The sequence below is a fragment of the Alosa pseudoharengus genome, unplaced genomic scaffold, assembly GCF_046254945.1.
Source record: "Alosa pseudoharengus isolate Yale_2024_CS ecotype anadromous, Long Island Sound unplaced genomic scaffold, YU_APseudo_1.1 YU_APseudo_1.1_scf_20, whole genome shotgun sequence".
In the NCBI taxonomy this organism is placed as follows: domain Eukaryota; kingdom Metazoa; phylum Chordata; class Actinopteri; order Clupeiformes; family Clupeidae; genus Alosa; species Alosa pseudoharengus.
The window spans coordinates 18,014,379-18,033,237 of NW_027468664.1; the positions used below are offsets into that span (position 1 = coordinate 18,014,379).

General features: G+C 47.6%; 1 protein-coding gene across 2 annotated transcripts in view; it reads right to left on the minus strand.

Moving 5' to 3' along the window:
- The window catches only part of LOC143136196 (uncharacterized), a 38,100-nt gene that overhangs the window by 5,380 nt on the left and 13,861 nt on the right, over positions 1-18,859 (minus strand). Inside the window, exons 2-4 of one of the 2 annotated variants that reach the window (XM_076296763.1) lie at positions 10,881-11,243; positions 10,439-10,777; positions 10,214-10,339 (exon numbers count right to left, since the gene is read on the minus strand). In XM_076296763.1, the coding sequence (XP_076152878.1) occupies positions 10,214-10,339; positions 10,439-10,777; positions 10,881-11,243 (828 nt within the window). Of the gene's footprint in view, positions 1-10,213; positions 10,343-10,438; positions 10,778-10,880; positions 11,244-18,859 lie in introns of both variants that reach the window. The other variant, XM_076296762.1, reaches the window with a different exon arrangement.

Here is an 18,859-nt window from a genome sequence, read left to right on the forward strand (position 1 = left end):
TAAATTCTCAAATTATGGCCGGGGTCTTAAGACAAAGTACAGGCCTTTAGGGGCAGGATTGTATTCGAGACAGCCCTTTATTTCTTATGCGAGTTTTATTTTGAGACATGCGTTTCTTGGAGCGGCATACTGGTAGGCCTTCAAAAGCATGTCATTTTCGGTTTAGTTTGATATTTAATTTACTTTTGGACTGTTTGATTATATTGTTAAATGTTGGGACTGATGGGCACTGAAATCTGGGGAGGTATTTGATGATCACTATTACGTTCCATGTAGTTGAAAGAGTGTCGGGATTTCAAACAAACCATCCGCTTTCATGCGTTCATTGAACGTCCGCGGTGCTGTAATGGAAACCTTATTGTGTAGCCAAGTAGCCTATTGAGTAATTTTTAAATTATGCATGATTTACTTTTTATTAATTTCGTAGGCTGGCTTTATTTTGTTATATAGAAGTATCTAAATAACCTGTTAAAATGTACCAGAATTCAGGGAATTGCATCTAGTCCAAAAAAAAATTTCTGGGGGAGGACCCCCATACCCCCCGCTGCAATGTCCAACCCACTTTCACAATGCCTCCGACGCCCATGGTCCTAGTAGTAGGCTAGATCCCTTTGATACCAGTGTTCATATAACTCTGGGACCCTGGTCCCAGGGATGGATTACTGCACGGGCCTTCCGGGCCCAGACCCAGGGGCCCAAGGTGTCAGGGGGCCCTGAAGCCCAAGCCTTTGCATGGAATCATTGCCTCAATATCAACACATCAGGATGTAGGCTATGAATCTGATTGAATTTAGTATTGCCCATTCCCAAAATGCACCAGAATACAGGAAATCACATTAAACAAATAAAAAATAAAAAACCCTTCCACATATGCGACAATTAGTGGGGAGCCCTTAATACATCTGGGCCCAGGGGCCCGAAAGCTCATAATCCATCCATGCCTGGTCCCTACACCTGAGAACCACTGATGTACGTTTTTTTTACTGTACTGTACGGTATAATGCTGAATGAGCCAAACAAAAATTTACGCAGCAAAATTTTGGTTGGCCCCACCAAATCTCACTCCAAGGTTTTTTGAAAAGTTGGCAGCCCTGATTATGTGCACCAACGTGACGACTGGGCCCCAACGTTAGTTTCAAATCCAAGCGCTTGGTTTAGTTTTCATATGGTACCATTTTAACTAATAGACCTACTTGAACTTTCATATGGTCACTTGTTGTGTAACAAAGACACATATTGGGTAACACGAATTGTCCGTGACAGTATTATGGTGTATTTCATGTAGCCATTGTTCAGGGTAAAAGTTGAATTAATGTAAACTAACTGTGGCATTGCATAGAGGGTGAATTAATATTGAATTGACTTACCATACATTAAGCTTACTATTTAGAAGTGTGCTGTAGGCAAGTCTACAATATAATTCATTAAAATTTAATTGAAAGTTAGTGATTAAACTTTTAAAAAGGGTTTAAACTTCTGGCCATATTGAAATAATATATTTTGTGTTTCTTTATTTTCTTATTTCATATTAAACTGAATACAAGAAGTTAAAAGATAAAGGGTACAATAAATGTTTAATGTTTCAAGTCTCCTTACATGGTCGCATAGTATCTCATTTAGGATAACCCATACAGGTGGAAGTAACTTTAATCACTTTACATTTCTGAGGATTTACACATTTATACCAGGGCACTGGTAAAGTAATTCTTCAGTGGAGGCACCGCAACAGTTAATTATTCTATTGACACTAACAGATTACTTTGCTACTACTCAGGTATAATACTTACCTTTTCTACTAGTGTTACTATTCCCTAACTTAGATGGTAGACGGTAAATTCAGCAAATGGAGAACCTAGGATCCTGTTTTATGTTTAGTCTGTTTATGAATGTGACTCCAGTATATGTTGAGACATAGGGGAGAAAAAGGGGTTACATTTTGGAGGCACCGCTGGGATTGTCTTGTTTACCAGATAAGTTGAATCAGTCTATTATTGTGTTATTGAAAACAGTGAAGTTTATTTATTGTCTTTAATTGATTATTGCTTGTTGCAAATGACATGGAGCTTTCTAAGGTTGTGGAGTGGAGTCGAGAAGAGAATGTTAGCCTCTCTCGTGCCCTTGTTTTGGGCAACGTGCCCATAGAAGTAGTGGATGACACTATCACAAAGGTGTTGAACACGGTGAAAGTCTTTGGTCTCACAAAGATATGTGGTCGCCGTGGGGACATTTCTGGTCGTAAGTTGTTTGTACTAGTGCAGACTAGCGCTGATTTAACTCCTGATGCTGTACCTCCGGAAGTAGGCATTGAAGGAGAAGCAGGGCCTTGGATTGTACATTTAGTTCAAAGTCTTGTAGTTCCAGATCCTGAGGCAGATTTCCACTCAAAGCTGTTGACACTGCTGCAGATAGAGGGAAAAACCCTAGAGGATGTTAAGGCCATTGTTTCTAAAGATCCACCTCCAAAGCCAGATATGAACATGGATTTAGTGAACGCTATAGGTAGGCTAGTAGACAAGTGTTGTCAGGGATCTGCCGATGGGCCTAGCTATAGAAAATTGAGATTGTTTTCTGGACTGAAACCTGTTCCAGCAGGTGAAGAGGAATATGATGCCTGGATGGAGCAGGCTGCTCAAATGATAAGTGAGTGGCAGTGTAGTGATGCAGCTAAAAAGCAGCGCATTGTTAAAAGTTTGAAGGGACCTGCTGCTGACATTGTTAGATTTTTGAAGGTCAGCAATCCTTCAGCTACTGCCACAGATTATCTAGCCGCTCTGGAAACAGCCTATGGCACTACAGAGAGTGGGCCAGACCTCATGGCTAAGTTCCGACACACCTATCAAGAGGAGGGAGAAAAGCTGTCTGTGTTCTTATACCGATTGGATAAGCTACTTCATCGAGCCCTACTGAAGGGAGGCATTGCTGCTGAAGGCATGAACAGAGCGCGATTGGAACAGCTGATTAAAGGTGCACTGACCAACAACATGGTTGCATTGCGTGTACAGATGAGCCACACTCTTCAAGATCCCCCTTCTTTTTCCCAACTGATGAAAGAGGTGAGAGAAGAAGAGAACTGGGTCAGTGCCAGAGAGGGTGTGAGGAAAACAGCTAAAGTTGCCACCTCAACTGTTCCTGCAGCACCTGCAGTTCCTGAGTTAGACAGTCTGAGGAACGAAGTTCGAGAATTGTCTTCGCAAGTGTCCAGACTGTTGAGTGTAGCTACAGTTACTTCGAGTGTTGAAGTGCCAAAGACGGAGTCTGATGTCCGAGTGTCTGAAGCTGCAGCTCAGAGGGTTCCACCTAACATGAAAACACCTAGATCCCTTCCACCAGGTGTTTTTTGTTACAAGTGTGGTGAAGATGGACATACTAAGCCAGAATGTCAGGGCTCTGAAGACTTAAGACGAGTTAATCAGAAGTTGTTGAGAATGCATAAGAAGCAGGGAAACTCCGCCGGAGCTCGGTGAGGGAACGGCGCGGGGCTCCCAAAGAATTGCGTTCCACAAATTGTTCCTCTGCTGCTAATACTGGGTTTCCTGAAGGTTTAGTGGGACCTACCTCAGTCGTACCTGTTCAAATAGAAGGAGTGTATGCAAAAGCATTGTTAGATAGTGGTTCACAGGTCACAATTTTGTGTAGGAGCTTTTACAGTACCTACCTGAAACATTTAGCTCTTCAGCCTGTTGAGAACCTTGAGATATGGGGATTAAGTTCCCATAAATACCCTTATGATGGTTATCTTCCTATCAGGCTTGAATTTACTGAAGGTGTGGCTGGTGTGCCCCAGACAGTTGACACCTTAGCACTGGTGTGTCCAGACCCTGTGAAAGAGGAGGGCATAGCCATTCTGGTAGGTACGAACACCAGTTTAGTAAAAAAGTTGTTTGACTCCTGTAGAGAGAAAGCTGGTGAGGGATTTTTAAGCACTTTGAGCATTCATCCCATGATTAAAGAAGCTTATCAGTCCATTGCCCAGACAGATGTTTCACCAGAGGAGACTGGAAAGCATGGAACAGTCTGGTTTATGCAGCATAAGTCTTTGACCCTTCATCCAGGCCAACTGCTACATGTTACCGGTGTAACCAAGTTTCCTGGTGATTTCAATGACAGTTTAGCACTCATAGACCAGCCTAAAGATATGTCATGTCATGACGAGCTCCAGGTGAGGCCCGAAGTGCATCCTGCATCAGTTGTGTCCCACAAACGTATCACCGTGACTGTCAAGAACATCTCTGCCAAGGAAATTGTCCTGAAACGAGGAACTCCCTTGGCTCATGTCTTTCCTGTTGCATTGGTGCCACAACTGAATGCTAAAACTGAAATTGAATCATCTGCCACACTCAATGTGAGGTCTTTTGATTTTGGAAACTCTCCTATGCCAGAAAGTGCCAAACGTCGTCTATGTGAGAAGATGATGGAGAGAAAGGATGTCTTTTCATGTCATGAGTGGGATGTGGGGTGTTCCCGAAGTACCAAGCATGAAATAAGACTGACCGATTCAAGACCATTTAGAGAGAGATCTCGACGCTTACCACCTGCTGACCTGGAGGATGTCCGGCAACACTTGCAGGAACTTCAAAAGCATGGCATCATTTCTGAATCCCGAAGCCCCTACGCATCGCCGATTGTGGTTGTTCGCAAGAAGACTGGGAAAGTAAGAATGTGTGTGGATTACAGAACTCTGAATCGAAGAACTATACCTGACCAATATACCGTTCCAAGGATTGAGGACGCTTTACACTCATTGTCTGGAAGTAAGTGGTTCAGCGTCATGGATTTGAGGAGCGGATACTACCAAATACCAATGAGCGAGGGCGACAAGGAGAAAACGGCGTTCATCTGTCCGCTGGGCTTTTATCAATTTGAACGCATGCCTCAAGGTATCTCCGGAGCACCTGCAACTTTTCAGAGAGTAATGGAACGAACCATTGGAGACATGAACTTCCTGGAAGTCCTGGTGTACCTTGATGACTTGGTTGTCTTTGGCAGAACCATCGAAGAGCATGAAGAGAGGTTGCTAAAGGTCTTGGACCGACTGAAGGAGGAAGGCCTAAAGCTGTCGCTGGATAAGTGTCAATTCGGCCGAACCTCCGTCACCTATGTAGGGCACATAGTGTCTCAAGATGGAATATCCACTGATCCAGCGAAGATAGAAGCTGTCGTCTCCTGGCCCAGACCTAAGACAGTGACAGAGCTCAGATCCTTTTTGGGATTCTGTGGCTACTATAGACGTTTTGTGAAAGATTTTTCGAGATTGTGTCGCCCTCTTAATGAATTGCTTCAAGGGTATCCATCCCATTCACGATCAAAGGAAGTTAAAACAGGAGAGCCAGTCAACAATAAGACCTTCTTCAAGCCCTCGGAACCTTTTGGCTCCAGGTGGAGTGATCGATGTGAAAGTGCTTTCCAAGAGCTGAAGACCCGGTTGACACAGGCGCCAGTGTTGGCATTTGCTGACTCTCAGAGACCCTACGTGTTGCATGTTGATGCTAGTACGGATGGTCTGGGAGGCGTATTGTACCAACAATATGATGAAGGACTGCGGCCTGTGGCATTCATTAGCAGAAGTCTGTCTCCATCAGAGAAAAACTACCCCGCACATAAATTAGAGTTTTTAGCTCTGAAGTGGGCTGTGGTGGACAGACTACATGACTACCTGTATGGGTCTGAATTTGAAGTGAGAACAGACAACAATCCCTTGACCTATATTCTGACATCGGCGAAACTTGATGCCACCGGCCACCGATGGTTATCTGCTTTGTCAACCTACAACTTCAGTTTGAAATATAGGCCAGGGCGAAACAACATTGATGCAGATTCACTGTCAAGACGCCCACATCTACATTTGTCATCTGCTAATGAGTGGCATGAGATGGCAGTTCCTGAAGTACGAGCACTTTGCCAGTCTGTGTCAACAGGGACAGGAGCAAGTCACTTTTCCTATCCTGGTGTCATTTGGCAAATTGGAGCTCATGTCTCTGCTCTACCCAAAGCCTATTGTCAAACAGCAGCTGTGGTGACAGACCAGTTGCCCAAGTTCAGCCCAAGCGAGCTGCTGGCAGCTCAGCAAACTGATCCGTGCCTGGGTGAAGTGTTGCTTGCTGTGCAGCAGCGTAAACCTGCTGACAGTATCAAGATAGACCATCCAGACGTCAAACTCTTCAAAAGACAATGGGACAAATTCTCAGTTGAGCAAGATCTACTCTATCGAACACTGAGGTTGTCTGATGGACGAATAAGAAAGCAACTTGTGCTGCCAAAACAGTTCCAGAGTTTTGTCTTAAAATACCTGCACGACCAGACTGGACATTTAGGATTTGATAAGACATATGCCCTAGTCCGCGACAGATTTTTCTGGCCGCGTATGAAAGTTGATGTGGAATCATACTGCAAGACATGTGAGCGGTGCATAAAGAGAAAGACCCTGCCCCAGAAAGCTGCACCCTTGCTCCATATGCACAGCTCCGGGCCACTTGATCTTGTTTGTATTGATTTTCTATCTATTGAACCAGATAGCCGTAATGTGTGCAACGTGTGAATTGTAACAGACCACTTTACGCGTTATGCGCAAGCTTTTCCCACACGAGATCAGAAAGCCATAACCGTGGCTAGAACATTGTGGGAGAAATATTTCATCCATTATGGTCTTCCAACACGCATACATTCGGATCAAGGCAGGGATTTTGAAAGCCAATTAGTGAAAGAAATGTTGACAATGTTAGGTGTGAGAAAATCCCGAACTTCTCCCTATCATCCTCAAGGTGATCCACAACCGGAAAGGTTTAATCGGACACTTTTGAATATGTTGGGGACACTAGACCCAAAGGAAAAACAGAAATGGAGTCAGCACATAGCTCACCTTGTACACGCATACAACTGCACTCCAAACGAAGCCACCGGATTCTCACCTTACTTCCTCATGTTTGGAAGAGAAGCAAGACTGCCGGTAGACATCTGTTTTGGTGTGTCTGTAGATGGTACATCAACAGCTTCGCACAACAAATATGTGTCAAGAATGAGGAGAGAACTTCATGCAGCTTACCAGTTGGCTCAGAGCACAGCAGCCAAGATGAATCAAGGAAATAAAGAGAGATATGATCAGAAGGTGCGGTACCACTGCCTGAGTCCTGGAGATAGAGTCCTGATTCGCAACTTTGGCCTGAAGGGGAAGCACAAGCTAGCTGACCGCTGGAGTGCAAATCCTTATGTGATCGAAAGCCAGATGTCTGACCTCCCTGTGTATCGTCTGAGACCTGTTGAGGGGGCTGGGCCAGTGAAGGTGATGCACCGAAATCACATTCTACCATTAGGGCAAGAAGTTAGACTGAGTGGCGATTCTGTGCCCAGGCCTGCTTGTTCTCCCAGAGCCATGAGGCGAAGGAAGGCTAAGGAAAACAATAGAGCTCCCGCACAGATTTCTGATTCAATAGTTGAGTCTCAGAGAGAGTATTGTTCTTCAGACTCAGAATCTGAATTCGGGGCTTACCTGGAAGACCTTATGCACGTTACAGAACCTGAAGTGATCGAGGCCTCTGGACCGAAAGCTCCAGAATTGGTGCCTTTGGAGCCAAACGAGGCTGTTGTGGTTATGGCAGAACCACCAGCCTTAGAGTCTAAGCCTACAGTTGAAGTTGATTTACCAGAACTGCTCTCTGAGTCTGAACCGGCTGGGTCTGAGGCCGAAGATTATGAGTCTGCTGCCGAACTACTGGCGGATGAAGAGGAGCTAGCTCTTGGAGAAACTATGGGTAGTCCAGACTGTGGTTTAGAGAATGTACCTACAGAAGAGTTACATGTAGAGAGATCTGATCCCCCGTGCGTGGTTAGAAGGTCGGAAAGAGAGAGAAGACCTGCTGAGAGGTTTACTTATGACTCTTTAGGAGAGCCCACTCGAGAAACTGTGACCTCTAAGGGTTGTAGTGTTCGTTCTGCAGTAAAAATAGAAACTGCTCAGTTTCCTGATCACTGTCATAAAGTACATGCCTGGTGGTGCAGTCCTCAAGCTTTATGTAGGACTTGTATAAATGTGCTAAACCTTTGTACTTAGACTCAGCATAGATTGTTGACTTATCATGTAGTCGGGGGTTTATGTGAGCCTAATTTGGGGTTTAACTCTAGTACAGCATGGGGGCATGCTGAAATTTGGTGGGGGGAGTGTGTAGGACCCTTTAGAAATATGTGTTACTGGACCCATCTCACTATTTCCCTATTTCTCTACATTTAAGCTGTGGGACTCAATTTCCCAGAATCCCCTAATTTAGTTTTCTAGCAGTTAATTGCACTATATGTATTTTCTTTCTATGATTAAACCAATCTCTAATAAATGTTGTTCATGGTGGTTGGCTATAGATCAATAGGACATTAGATTATCTTTTTTTAGGTAAAAATAATTGTTTCCGCTGGAGGGAGGAAGCTCTGATTTCCCCCTAGAGGAAGTGAAGCAGCAGCCACGTTTCTACTCGGTAGGAGAACTAATGTTTGGGGACTTGAAACTGTGATATTCGGCCCAAATATTGTATACAGTTAATAACTATAAAAGCAAGTTTGCTGTTTATGCATTGTAGTCCAACAAGTTCGGTTTTATATCGAAGTTAAGACTGTTTCTCTTCGACCAACGGCAACAGCGTGGTCTCCATTACCACTGAGTTCTGAGGCTAACTTGAAGCTGGGGCTAGCTTCTAGTTAAGTAGCTGACTTGCTGTGTGCCTGAACTGTGGTTCGCCAGAGACTACCGTTCCCGTGTGTGTGTGTGTGAGGGAAGCAACGGACGGCGGACAAGTGAAGCTGAGGTAGCCTGCTCAACCAGCTATACCAAACGCTTGCCGGGACATCGTTCTACTGGCCAGCGTGTGAGGTCACGCCATTTTGCAGCAGTTCGAGGTTGCGTGAGTACCAAAGTGAAGCCAAGGAAAGATAACGACATGGGACTGTGTAAAAGCAGCCTGCGTTAATCGTTTCTTTACTAACATGGATTACTGACATTCCTTGGATTATACATTATGTGCACCAACGTGACGACTGGGCCCCAACGTTAGTTTCAAATCCAAGCGCTTGGTTTAGTTTTCATATGGTACCATTTTAACTAATAGACCTACTTGAACTTTCATATGGTCACTTGTTGTGTAACAAAGACACATATTGGGTAACACGAATTGTCCGTGACAGTATTATGGTGTATTTCATGTAGCCATTGTTCAGGGTAAAAGTTGAATTAATGTAAACTAACTGTGGCATTGCATAGAGGGTGAATTAATATTGAATTGACTTACCATACATTAAGCTTACTATTTAGAAGTGTGCTGTAGGCAAGTCTACAATATAATTCATTAAAATTTAATTGAAAGTTAGTGATTAAACTTTTAAAAAGGGTTTAAACTTCTGGCCATATTGAAATAATATATTTTGTGTTTCTTTATTTTCTTATTTCATATTAAACTGAATACAAGAAGTTAAAAGATAAAGGGTACAATAAATGTTTAATGTTTCAAGTCTCCTTACATGGTCGCATAGTATCTCATTTAGGATAACCCATACAGGTGGAAGTAACTTTAATCACTTTACATTTCTGAGGATTTACACATTTATACCAGGGCACTGGTAAAGTAATTCTTCAGTGGAGGCACCGCAACAGTTAATTATTCTATTGACACTAACAGATTACTTTGCTACTACTCAGGTATAATACTTACCTTTTCTACTAGTGTTACTATTCCCTAACTTAGATGGTAGACGGTAAATTCAGCAAATGGAGAACCTAGGATCCTGTTTTATGTTTAGTCTGTTTATGAATGTGACTCCAGTATATGTTGAGACATAGGGGAGAAAAAGGGGTTACATTTATGTTTCTTAGCAAACTCTTCTGTCCAAGACAACTTTACATGAACTTGCATAACATTTGAACCAAAGACCAAACTAAATACACCAGACAGGTAGCTCACTCCTCCTCTCAGTGCTCCTTGAAAAACTCCACAATGTGTTTTGTTATCGTTTAGAAGACAGGCTGCCCCCACTTTGTTTCCAATTGACGGAGCTAGGGCTGTGTAAGAAAAACATTTTTTAATAGTCTTCTCAGAGAATGTAGAGCTAGCAGATCATGAGGAGATATTTGCTGAATGTTACTAATAGTTATCTGTTAGAAATCACTGAGCATCACATTAGCTTATCAGTAATCTACATTCTTGGAATAGGTCCCCTGTGTGAATGTTGATGTGTTTACTTCTGTATCTCCAGCAGATGACTGCAGCTGTTCCCAGTATGCCCATCAGCAGGATGATGATAATCAACACAATGCTGGAGGATCTGGCCCATGATTCTGCCCCTGCTCCTGCCCCCTCACTTTCTCCTGCTCATGAGAAAACCCCAGACAACGACCCCTTTATATTATATATTAAGATAATTAGGCAAAAATCAACATGTAATGAACAAAAATGAAACTGCTTACCTTTAACAATGAGTGTGATTGTTCTTTCTTTGCTTTTGATCACACACATGTATTCTCCCTGGTCCTCTTCAGTCAGGTTAGATAGAAGCAGAGATGCATTTCCTGGAGAACTGTCACTGAATGTCTGGACTCTACCACTGTAACGCACCTTTTCTACTGGGCTCAGATCTCCAGTCAACTCATAAAAATATTTCTTGTTAATAAATTCCCACTTAATCTCTTCCAGTTTGATCTGCAGGTCAGTACAGGAGCAGGACAGGAGAACAGACTCTCCTGGGGATCTGGTGATGTTTTCATCTTTAGGTTCAGATAATATACAGCCTTCTCCAGCTCCTTCTTCTGCTCATTAGAAAATATCAGACAATGACACCTTATATTTTGACGTTATAACTAGGCAAAAATCTGGTGAAAAATCAAACTGAATATTTTTTTAATTGATTACTTTGAATGATGAGTGTGATTTCTCGGATTCTTCCATTTCTGTTGCTTTCAATCTCACACGTGTATTCTCCCTGGTCCTCTTCAGTCAGGTTAGATAGAAGCAGAGATGCGTTTCCTGGAGAACTGTCACTGAATGTCTGGACTCTACCACTATAACGCTTTTTTTCATCTTCACTCAGTTTTACAGTTAACTCAAAATACTCTTTCTTGTTATTTATCTTCCACTTAATCTTATCAGGTTTGGTCTGCAGGTTAGTACAGGAGCAGAGCAGGAGAACAGACTCTCCCGGGGATCTGGTGATGTTCTCAAATTTTGGTTCAGATATTATACAATTGTCTCCAGCTCCTTTTCCCATTGTTTCTCCTGCACATGAAAAAATCTCAGACTTGTGACATGATAATGACATGATATTAGGGAAAAATTAACATCAAATGAAATTCATTCACAATGCCACTCATTTGTAATTTTGCGCCACTAGTTAAAAATGGTGTAAAAATTGGTTGTAATAGCAGGCATCTTTGGCTGACATGCTCTGAATGCATAGCAAGTTTCATGGAATTCTGTTCATGGGGGGCCATATCAGCTACATACACACACATGAATGCATGCACACACAAACACAGACACACACATATAAACAACACACACACAGATGCACACACACATGTAGTGAAGTGAATAGTAGTATACATTTCACCAAACGTGTTCCAGGATTTACCTTTCTGATTATGAAAGGGGTGTTAGAATACATACAGGGGTGATACGAAGAATGCACACACAAACAATTAGTCTCGGTTTCATTTTTCATGTTTTGTTTTTATTGTTATGGCAATTGAGATATCTCGCATAGTCCTGTAAGGTTTATTGCAAGAATATATGTTAGTATCCTAAGTTAATTGGTAGTTCCCACCCCCGTTAGCCACTTGGTAGGTGCCACACACTCGATGCTCTCAGTGTACGTACGAGAAGCATCTGTTGAAGGTATGTGAGTGAATAATATCTGTCGTGAATATACATTTGTAGCCTATGTAATGTGCTTAAAACGGTTAGAAAGTGACTCTTAACCAAAGTAGAAATGCTTAATGTTAACCTGTGTCGATTTGCTGTGTGTTCAAGTTGCCTAGGCATTAATTTGTCCTTGTGAACTTTGTATTAGAGGGTGACAATTTTTCGGGACTCCCGCGGGTCACGGTATTCCCGCGGGTTTCCCGCAGTACGGAGTAAATGTCACTGTTGGTAACGTGATTGGGACGGGACAGGAAATAATAGACGGGAGCTGGCGGGGTATGCAGAGTGCGCCCAAAGACGTGAGGCATTTCGTTTTAGAAAAGAGAACCAATTACAACCCACAATACGTTTGTTGTTGATTGGTAACCTATCAGAGCAAGACAAAGCAGCTGCCCCGGGGGTATTCCATCAACCTCGCTAAAGGCCAAACTTGGCTTATTTCGTTAAGTCTCGCTAATTTTAGTGAGAATTCCGTTCCATTAATGAGGTTAACGTGAATCCCAGTTTAGTAACCATGGGAATTTATGGCACAGAACTAACCTGCTCCGTAGCAGGTTAACTTATCCCCTTCACAATCAATCAGCTTCAGCGACTAGGCCCTAGGTATAAGGCAAAATGGATGCAAAGAAACAGTTACAGGCGAAAGTGTCAGCAAAGGACAGCTCTATTCAATTGCACGAGCCGGGAAAGCGATTCTCGTTGAGTTTAATGTGTCATGCAATGTTGGGGCATGGCACCTCGACGATCGCATTCCTCAATATTGTAATGATCTGAGCCTAGCTGTTATCACTGTACTCCCATAATGCTGTGCGTGTGTGTGTAATGTTGATGTTGGTTTTAGTATGAGTAATGGCGTTTACCTTGTCATGTATGTGTTAGCTGGTATAGTCTTTCTTTATGTTGTACCTCATGTGTTTACCCCGTGTATTGTATGTGACTACCCTGTTTGTGTATCGTGCTTGTTTAATTGACCTCCCTTGTGTTGCCTGTTTAATGACGTTCGTGTTTTTGGTGCGTAACCAATAAAGACCATTTTGAGACAACTTTGCAAGATTGTTACATTGGTGTCAGAAGTGGGATGACGACCCCTACTGGACGGGAGGAGAAAGCTGCAACTGATTACCTGGCGATGATGAGTTTCCTGCCAAGACGGCTCTTCGACAGCACGCTCGCCCATGGCCACCTGCTGAGCCCAGCAGACGGAGCCAGCCTGCAGCGTGACCGTGATGAAGAGACCCGCCCCCAGCCACAGGAGGAAACGAACCGGGCTGATGGCAGCATCCCGCCACTTGAACCCGCTCCACACGGGAGCGATGGAAACCGGCCGGTCCTCGGTGCGACGGCGGCGGTAGAAGGGCGCCCCAGCGTAAAGTTGCCCCACTACAATGGCGAAAGGCCGCTGGCGACATACCTGGTACAGGTCCGGCTGGCAGCCGAGCTGAATGGCTGGTCGGCGGAGAGAACGGGCGTACGGGTGGCGTTGGCCCTGGAGGGGGAAGCGCTACAAGTATTAGAAGACCTGCCACCGGCGGAGCAAGTAAGCTGGACCGCAATCGAAGCAGCTCTGCAACGACGATTCGGCCAGAGAATCTTCATCAGCGATGCCAGAGAACAACTCGCTTCCAGACGGCGACACAAGGACGAGAGACTGGGCAAGTTCGCGGCTGACCTGCAGCTGTATGCCCGGCGGGGCTACCCAACGTACAGCCAGGGTCTACATGAAGAGATGGCACTGGAAGCGTTCGTGCGAGGCATCCACCCAGAGCGGCTAAAAGAACACCTTCGCCTGAGCGCCCCCAGCTCGCTGTCCGTGGCGCTCGCGGAAGCGGAACGGGTGGAAAACATCTTCCGCACAACAGAGTCGCGGCATTGCGTACGCCAGCCATCGATGGAGGTGACGCGGCAGACCACGGCACAGCCACCACAACGGCGCCCACGCGAGTGGAAGAGGCCGGCCAGCGGAGACGGATGCCACCGGTGTGGCGAGCCGGGACACATCGCGTGGTACTGCCCAGCCCCGGCACCCCTCACGCTCGCACCCCAGTTACTAGAAGAAGGTTGCACGGCGGGAGGGGCTATGGATTGCATACGGCTGGGCCGGCTCGGCCAAACCAGAGGACTGTATGTGGACTGCACGCTAGATGGGACTCGGTGTCGCGCCTTGATCGATACTGGCTCCACCATCTCGCTTGTGCGCCCCGGTCTCTTACCCGGCACGCTGGTAGCCAGACCCAGAGGCTGGGAAAAGACAAAAACGCGCATCACAACAGTTACCGGAGAGCGAGCGGAACTGTATGGACAAAAAGTGGTGTGCGTGTGCATCAACGGTGAGACGGCGAGCCGCCGGCTTTGGTTGGCTAGCATTCAGGATGATTGCATTCTCGGCCTGGACGTGCTAGAGAAATGGGGGGCTGTGGTGGACATTTCCCGGTTCACACTACACTTAGGGACGAGCAGCGTAGTGTTGCACACGGCGGGGAAAACAGAGCATGAAGTGCGGAGAGCTGGCGCGACGAAGAACTCTCCAACTCGCTCCACACAAGCCCGCAGGAAGCAAACTCGCGAAGAGTGCTCGCCATCCAAGACTCCGCCCCTCCCTACACAAGCCCGCGGAAACAACAGGTCTCATCCAGGTCCGCTTGCTGAGTCTCCGCCCCTCCCCACACAAGCCCGCGAAACTCAAGCCCGCGAAAACAACAGGTCTCGTCCAGGTCCGCTTGCTGAGTTCGCCACTGCTCAGCTCACGCCCACTAGAGAGGAGCCAGGAGCGTGGGTTGAGCAATCACCACTCTCCACTCAGAGAGCGCGGCCCTCTGTAGAGACAAGGCAAGCCGTAAATGAACTCTGCACTCGTAGCTGTGAGGGGCTGAGTGAAGCACAGGGTAGCCAGGTGCGGAGACTACTAGCAGCGTACACCGACATCTTCGCTGCAAGAGATGAGGACTGCACCCGAACGAGCCTGGTCCAACACGATATCGACACCGGAAATGCTCGGCCCATCCGACTTCAGCCTCATCGCTTACCGTTCGCCAAACGACAAGCAGCTGAAGAAAAGATCAAGGAAATGGCCGCAGCAGGAGTGATAGAGCCAAGCAGTAGTCCCTGGGCTGCGCCGGCTGTACTCGTCCGGAAGAAGGACGGCTCGTGGCGGTTCTGTGTTGACTACAGGCGCCTCAACCAGGTAACCCGGAAAGACTCCTACCCGCTCCCCCGCATTGACGATGCGCTGGACAGCATTGCCGGCTCCTGTTGGTTTAGCTCGCTGGACTTACGCAGTGGCTACTGGCAGATTGAGCTAGCCCCGGAAGCTCGGCCGAAGACAGCGTTTACCATCGGGCAAGGGCTGTGGCAGTTCCGGGTACTTCCGTTCGGCCTATGCAACGGGCCAGCGAACTTTGAGCGGCTGATGGAGCGTGTCCTGGCGGGCATTCCACGAACATGCTGCGTGGTTTACCTGGACGACATCCTGTGTCATGCAACAGACTTCACCGGTGCCATAGGACATCTGGAAAAGGTGTTCGACGCCATACGGGGTGCTGGGCTCAAACTGCACCCGAAAAAGTGCCACCTGTTCCGGAGGAAAACCGGATTCCTGGGCCATGTCGTGGGGGCCGCCGGAGTGGCCACCGACCCAGCTAAGGTGGAGACGGTAAGACGTTGGCCTGTTCCGCGCGATGGTGCTGAGCTGCGGAGCTTCTTGGGCCTGGCGTCATATTACCGGCGTTTCATCCGGGACTTTGCTACAGTCGCCAGCCCGCTGCATCGTTTGACGCACAAAGGCCAGCTCTTCGAGTGGACGCGAGAGTGCGACGTGGCATTCCGGTGGCTGCGGAGGGCGCTATGTGAGGCCCCAGTCCTCGCTTTCCCTGACCCTCAACTGCCGTTCATCCTGGACACCGACGCCAGCGACGTGGGCGTCGGCGCCGTCCTCTCTCAAGCAGGCGAGCAGGGCGAGCAGGTGGTCGCATACTTCAGCCGCTCACTGGACCGAGCGGAGAAGAACTACTGCGTGACCCGCAGAGAACTGTTGGCTGTGGTGGTGGCAGTGCGCCATTTCCGAACCTACCTCTACGGCAAACGGTTCCTGCTGAGAACGGACCATGCATCGCTCACCTGGCTGCTGAACTTCAAAGAACCAGAGGGCCAGCTGGCTCGCTGGCTGGAGGCGCTCCAGGACTACGACATGGAGATTCGACACCGGGCGGGTCGCCTTCACGGCAACGCGGATGCCCTGTCCAGGCGTCCATGTGCAGCAGACCAGTGCCAGCACTGCCACCGGAGGGAGGAGAGGAGCCTGACAGCGGCTCAACCGGAGCCCGCTCGTCGGCTACAGGCTGCATCACCGCTGGCAGAGAGAGAGAGAGTCGCTGTTTTCAACGCTCGCCAGCGCCGCGCCATCAAGAGAGCCACCGCTCGCCAGCTTCACGCCAGCGAGAGAGACAACGCACCGCAGCCCAACGCCACAACACAGCACTGCAGAGCGGCAGCTGAGGCCATGGACGCGCAGTCGCCGGTGGACGTGATGTCGAGGGAGGAGATCCGGAAGGCGCAATCGGAGGACGCCACGCTTGGCCGAGTGTGGTCATGGATCGAAGCCGGTCAGCGACCGCCATGGACTGACGTATCAGCACTCGATCCAGAGACCAAAGCGATTTATTCAGTGGCCGGGAATAGTAGCACGTCAAGGACTGTTGTATAGACACTGGCGAGCCCCCGATCGACAATCTGACATTTTCCAGTTGCTGGTTCCTGCTGGATTACGAGCCCGTGTACTGGAACAGGTACATGGGGCTGTGGGGGCGGCTCATTTCGGCATCGCAAAAACTCTTCGTCGGCTGAGAAGCCACTTCTATTGGCCGGGATGCAGGCTGGACGTTGAACTGCATGTTCACTGCTGTGACGCCTGCACAGCGAAGAAGGGCCCCACGCGACGCTCGCACGCTCCGCTGCAGCAATACGCAGTCGGGGCTCCCATGGAGCGGGTAGCCGTCGATATCATGGGCCCACTGCCAGTCACAGAGCGGGGAAATCGCTACGTGCTCGTAGCTATGGACTATTTCACTAAGTGGCCGGAGGCGTATGCAGTGCCAGATCAGAGCGCCCACACGACGGCGGACAGACTGGTCACTGAGATGTTCTGCCAGTTCGGGGCACCGGAAGAGCTCCACAGCGACCAAGGGCGGAATTTCGAGGCGGAGGTGTTTGCTGAGGTTTGCCAGCGCATGGGCATCCGGAAAACGAGAACGACACCGCTGCATCCACAAAGCGACGGGCTGGTCGAACGGTTTAACCGGACGCTAGCAGTGCAGCTGGCCATATTGGCCGACCGCCGACAAAAGGACTGGGACTTACACTTGCCCCTGGTGCTATGGGCATATCGCACAGCGGTGCAAGAGTCAACGAAATGCACACCGGCAGCTCTGATGTTCGGGCGAGAGCTACGCACGCCGGTGGACTTGGTGTTCGGTTCGCCTCCGGAAGCGGAGATTGGAGGTAAGCCAGGGCTGGAATACTACAAGCAGCTACGCGAGAGACTGAAGGGAGTACACGAGTTGGCCCGGCAGGCTATGAGTGAAGCTGGAATACGTCAAAAGCGAGCTTACGATACGCGCTGTCGCGGCCAGGAGTTCCAGACCGGCGATAAAGTGTGGGTGTACTGCCCGGAGAGAAAGAAAGGCATTTCCCCGAAACTCACTAGCCAGTGGGTCGGGCCGTGCGATGTCTTAGAGAAGCTGTCTGATGTGGTCTATCGTGTGAGACTGATTAAGCGTCGGAGAGTTGTGGCTCTCCACCGTGATCGACTGGCCCCGTATCGACCCCTGGCCTCAGCTGAGGGTCGTGGAGACTTTGACACTGACTCTGTGGAACTTGGTGACAATGGAGCTGTGGCTCTAACACCGATCACCGTGCAGCCTTCACCGGAAGTCACCGCCGCGACAGCGGGGCGCCCACAACGCCAGCGTCGCGTCCCAGCCAGGCTCATGGACTGACGTAGGGTAAGACTTGAGTCAAGGGGACATGGACTAAGTCTCGGGGGGCTGTGTAATGATCTGAGCCTAGCTGTTATCACTGTACTCCCATAATGCTGTGCGTGTGCGTGTGTGTGTAATGTTGATGTTGGTTTTAGTATGAGTAATGGCGTTTACCTTGTCATGTATGTGTTAGCTGGTATAGTCTTTCTTTATGTTGTACCTCATGTGTTTACCCCGTGTATTGTATGTGACTACCCTGTTTGTGTATCGTGCTTGTTTAATTGACCTCCCTTGTATTGCCTGTTTAATGACGTTCGTGTTTTTGGTGCGTAACCAATAAAGACCATTTTGAGACAACTTTGCAAGATTGTTACAATATATTTATCGCATAACCCTGGCGGAACACAAAAAATAGTTTTGTTTACCCATATGCTTCGCTGGTTTAACGTGATGAGAACTGTGCAAACTTAACTGATGGGATGAGATCTACAATTCTGACTATGAAATGATTTAAGCATAGCCTACAACAAAGTCCTGTAAAATATGTAATTTTAATGTAGCCCAAAATGATCGGCTATTAAAGAAAAGTTAGACAAGGCTTTCTGCCCTACCAAAATGTATGGTCACTGCACGCTACTGGGTAGCCTAACAGTCGGATAACTTTAGACATCAACATAGGGAGCGGGACGGGATTCGGAAGTCTTTCTCTCGGGATTTTGCGGGACAGAATTTTTTTGGGGGGGCTGTCACGTGATCGGGATATGACGGAAGTATTTGTGCGGGCTCGGGATGGGACGGGAGTGAAAATTGATTCCCGTGTCACCCTCTACTTTGTATACAGGCCAGCCGTGGCCTACTGGTTAAGGTTTCAGGCTTGTAACAGAAGGGTTGCCGGTTCGATCGCCGCCCCAGTAGGAAAAATGTGGGTGGTGGAAGTGGTTGAGCACTGCTCTCCCATGCCCACATCCACGGCTGAAGTGCCCTTGAGCAAGCCATCTA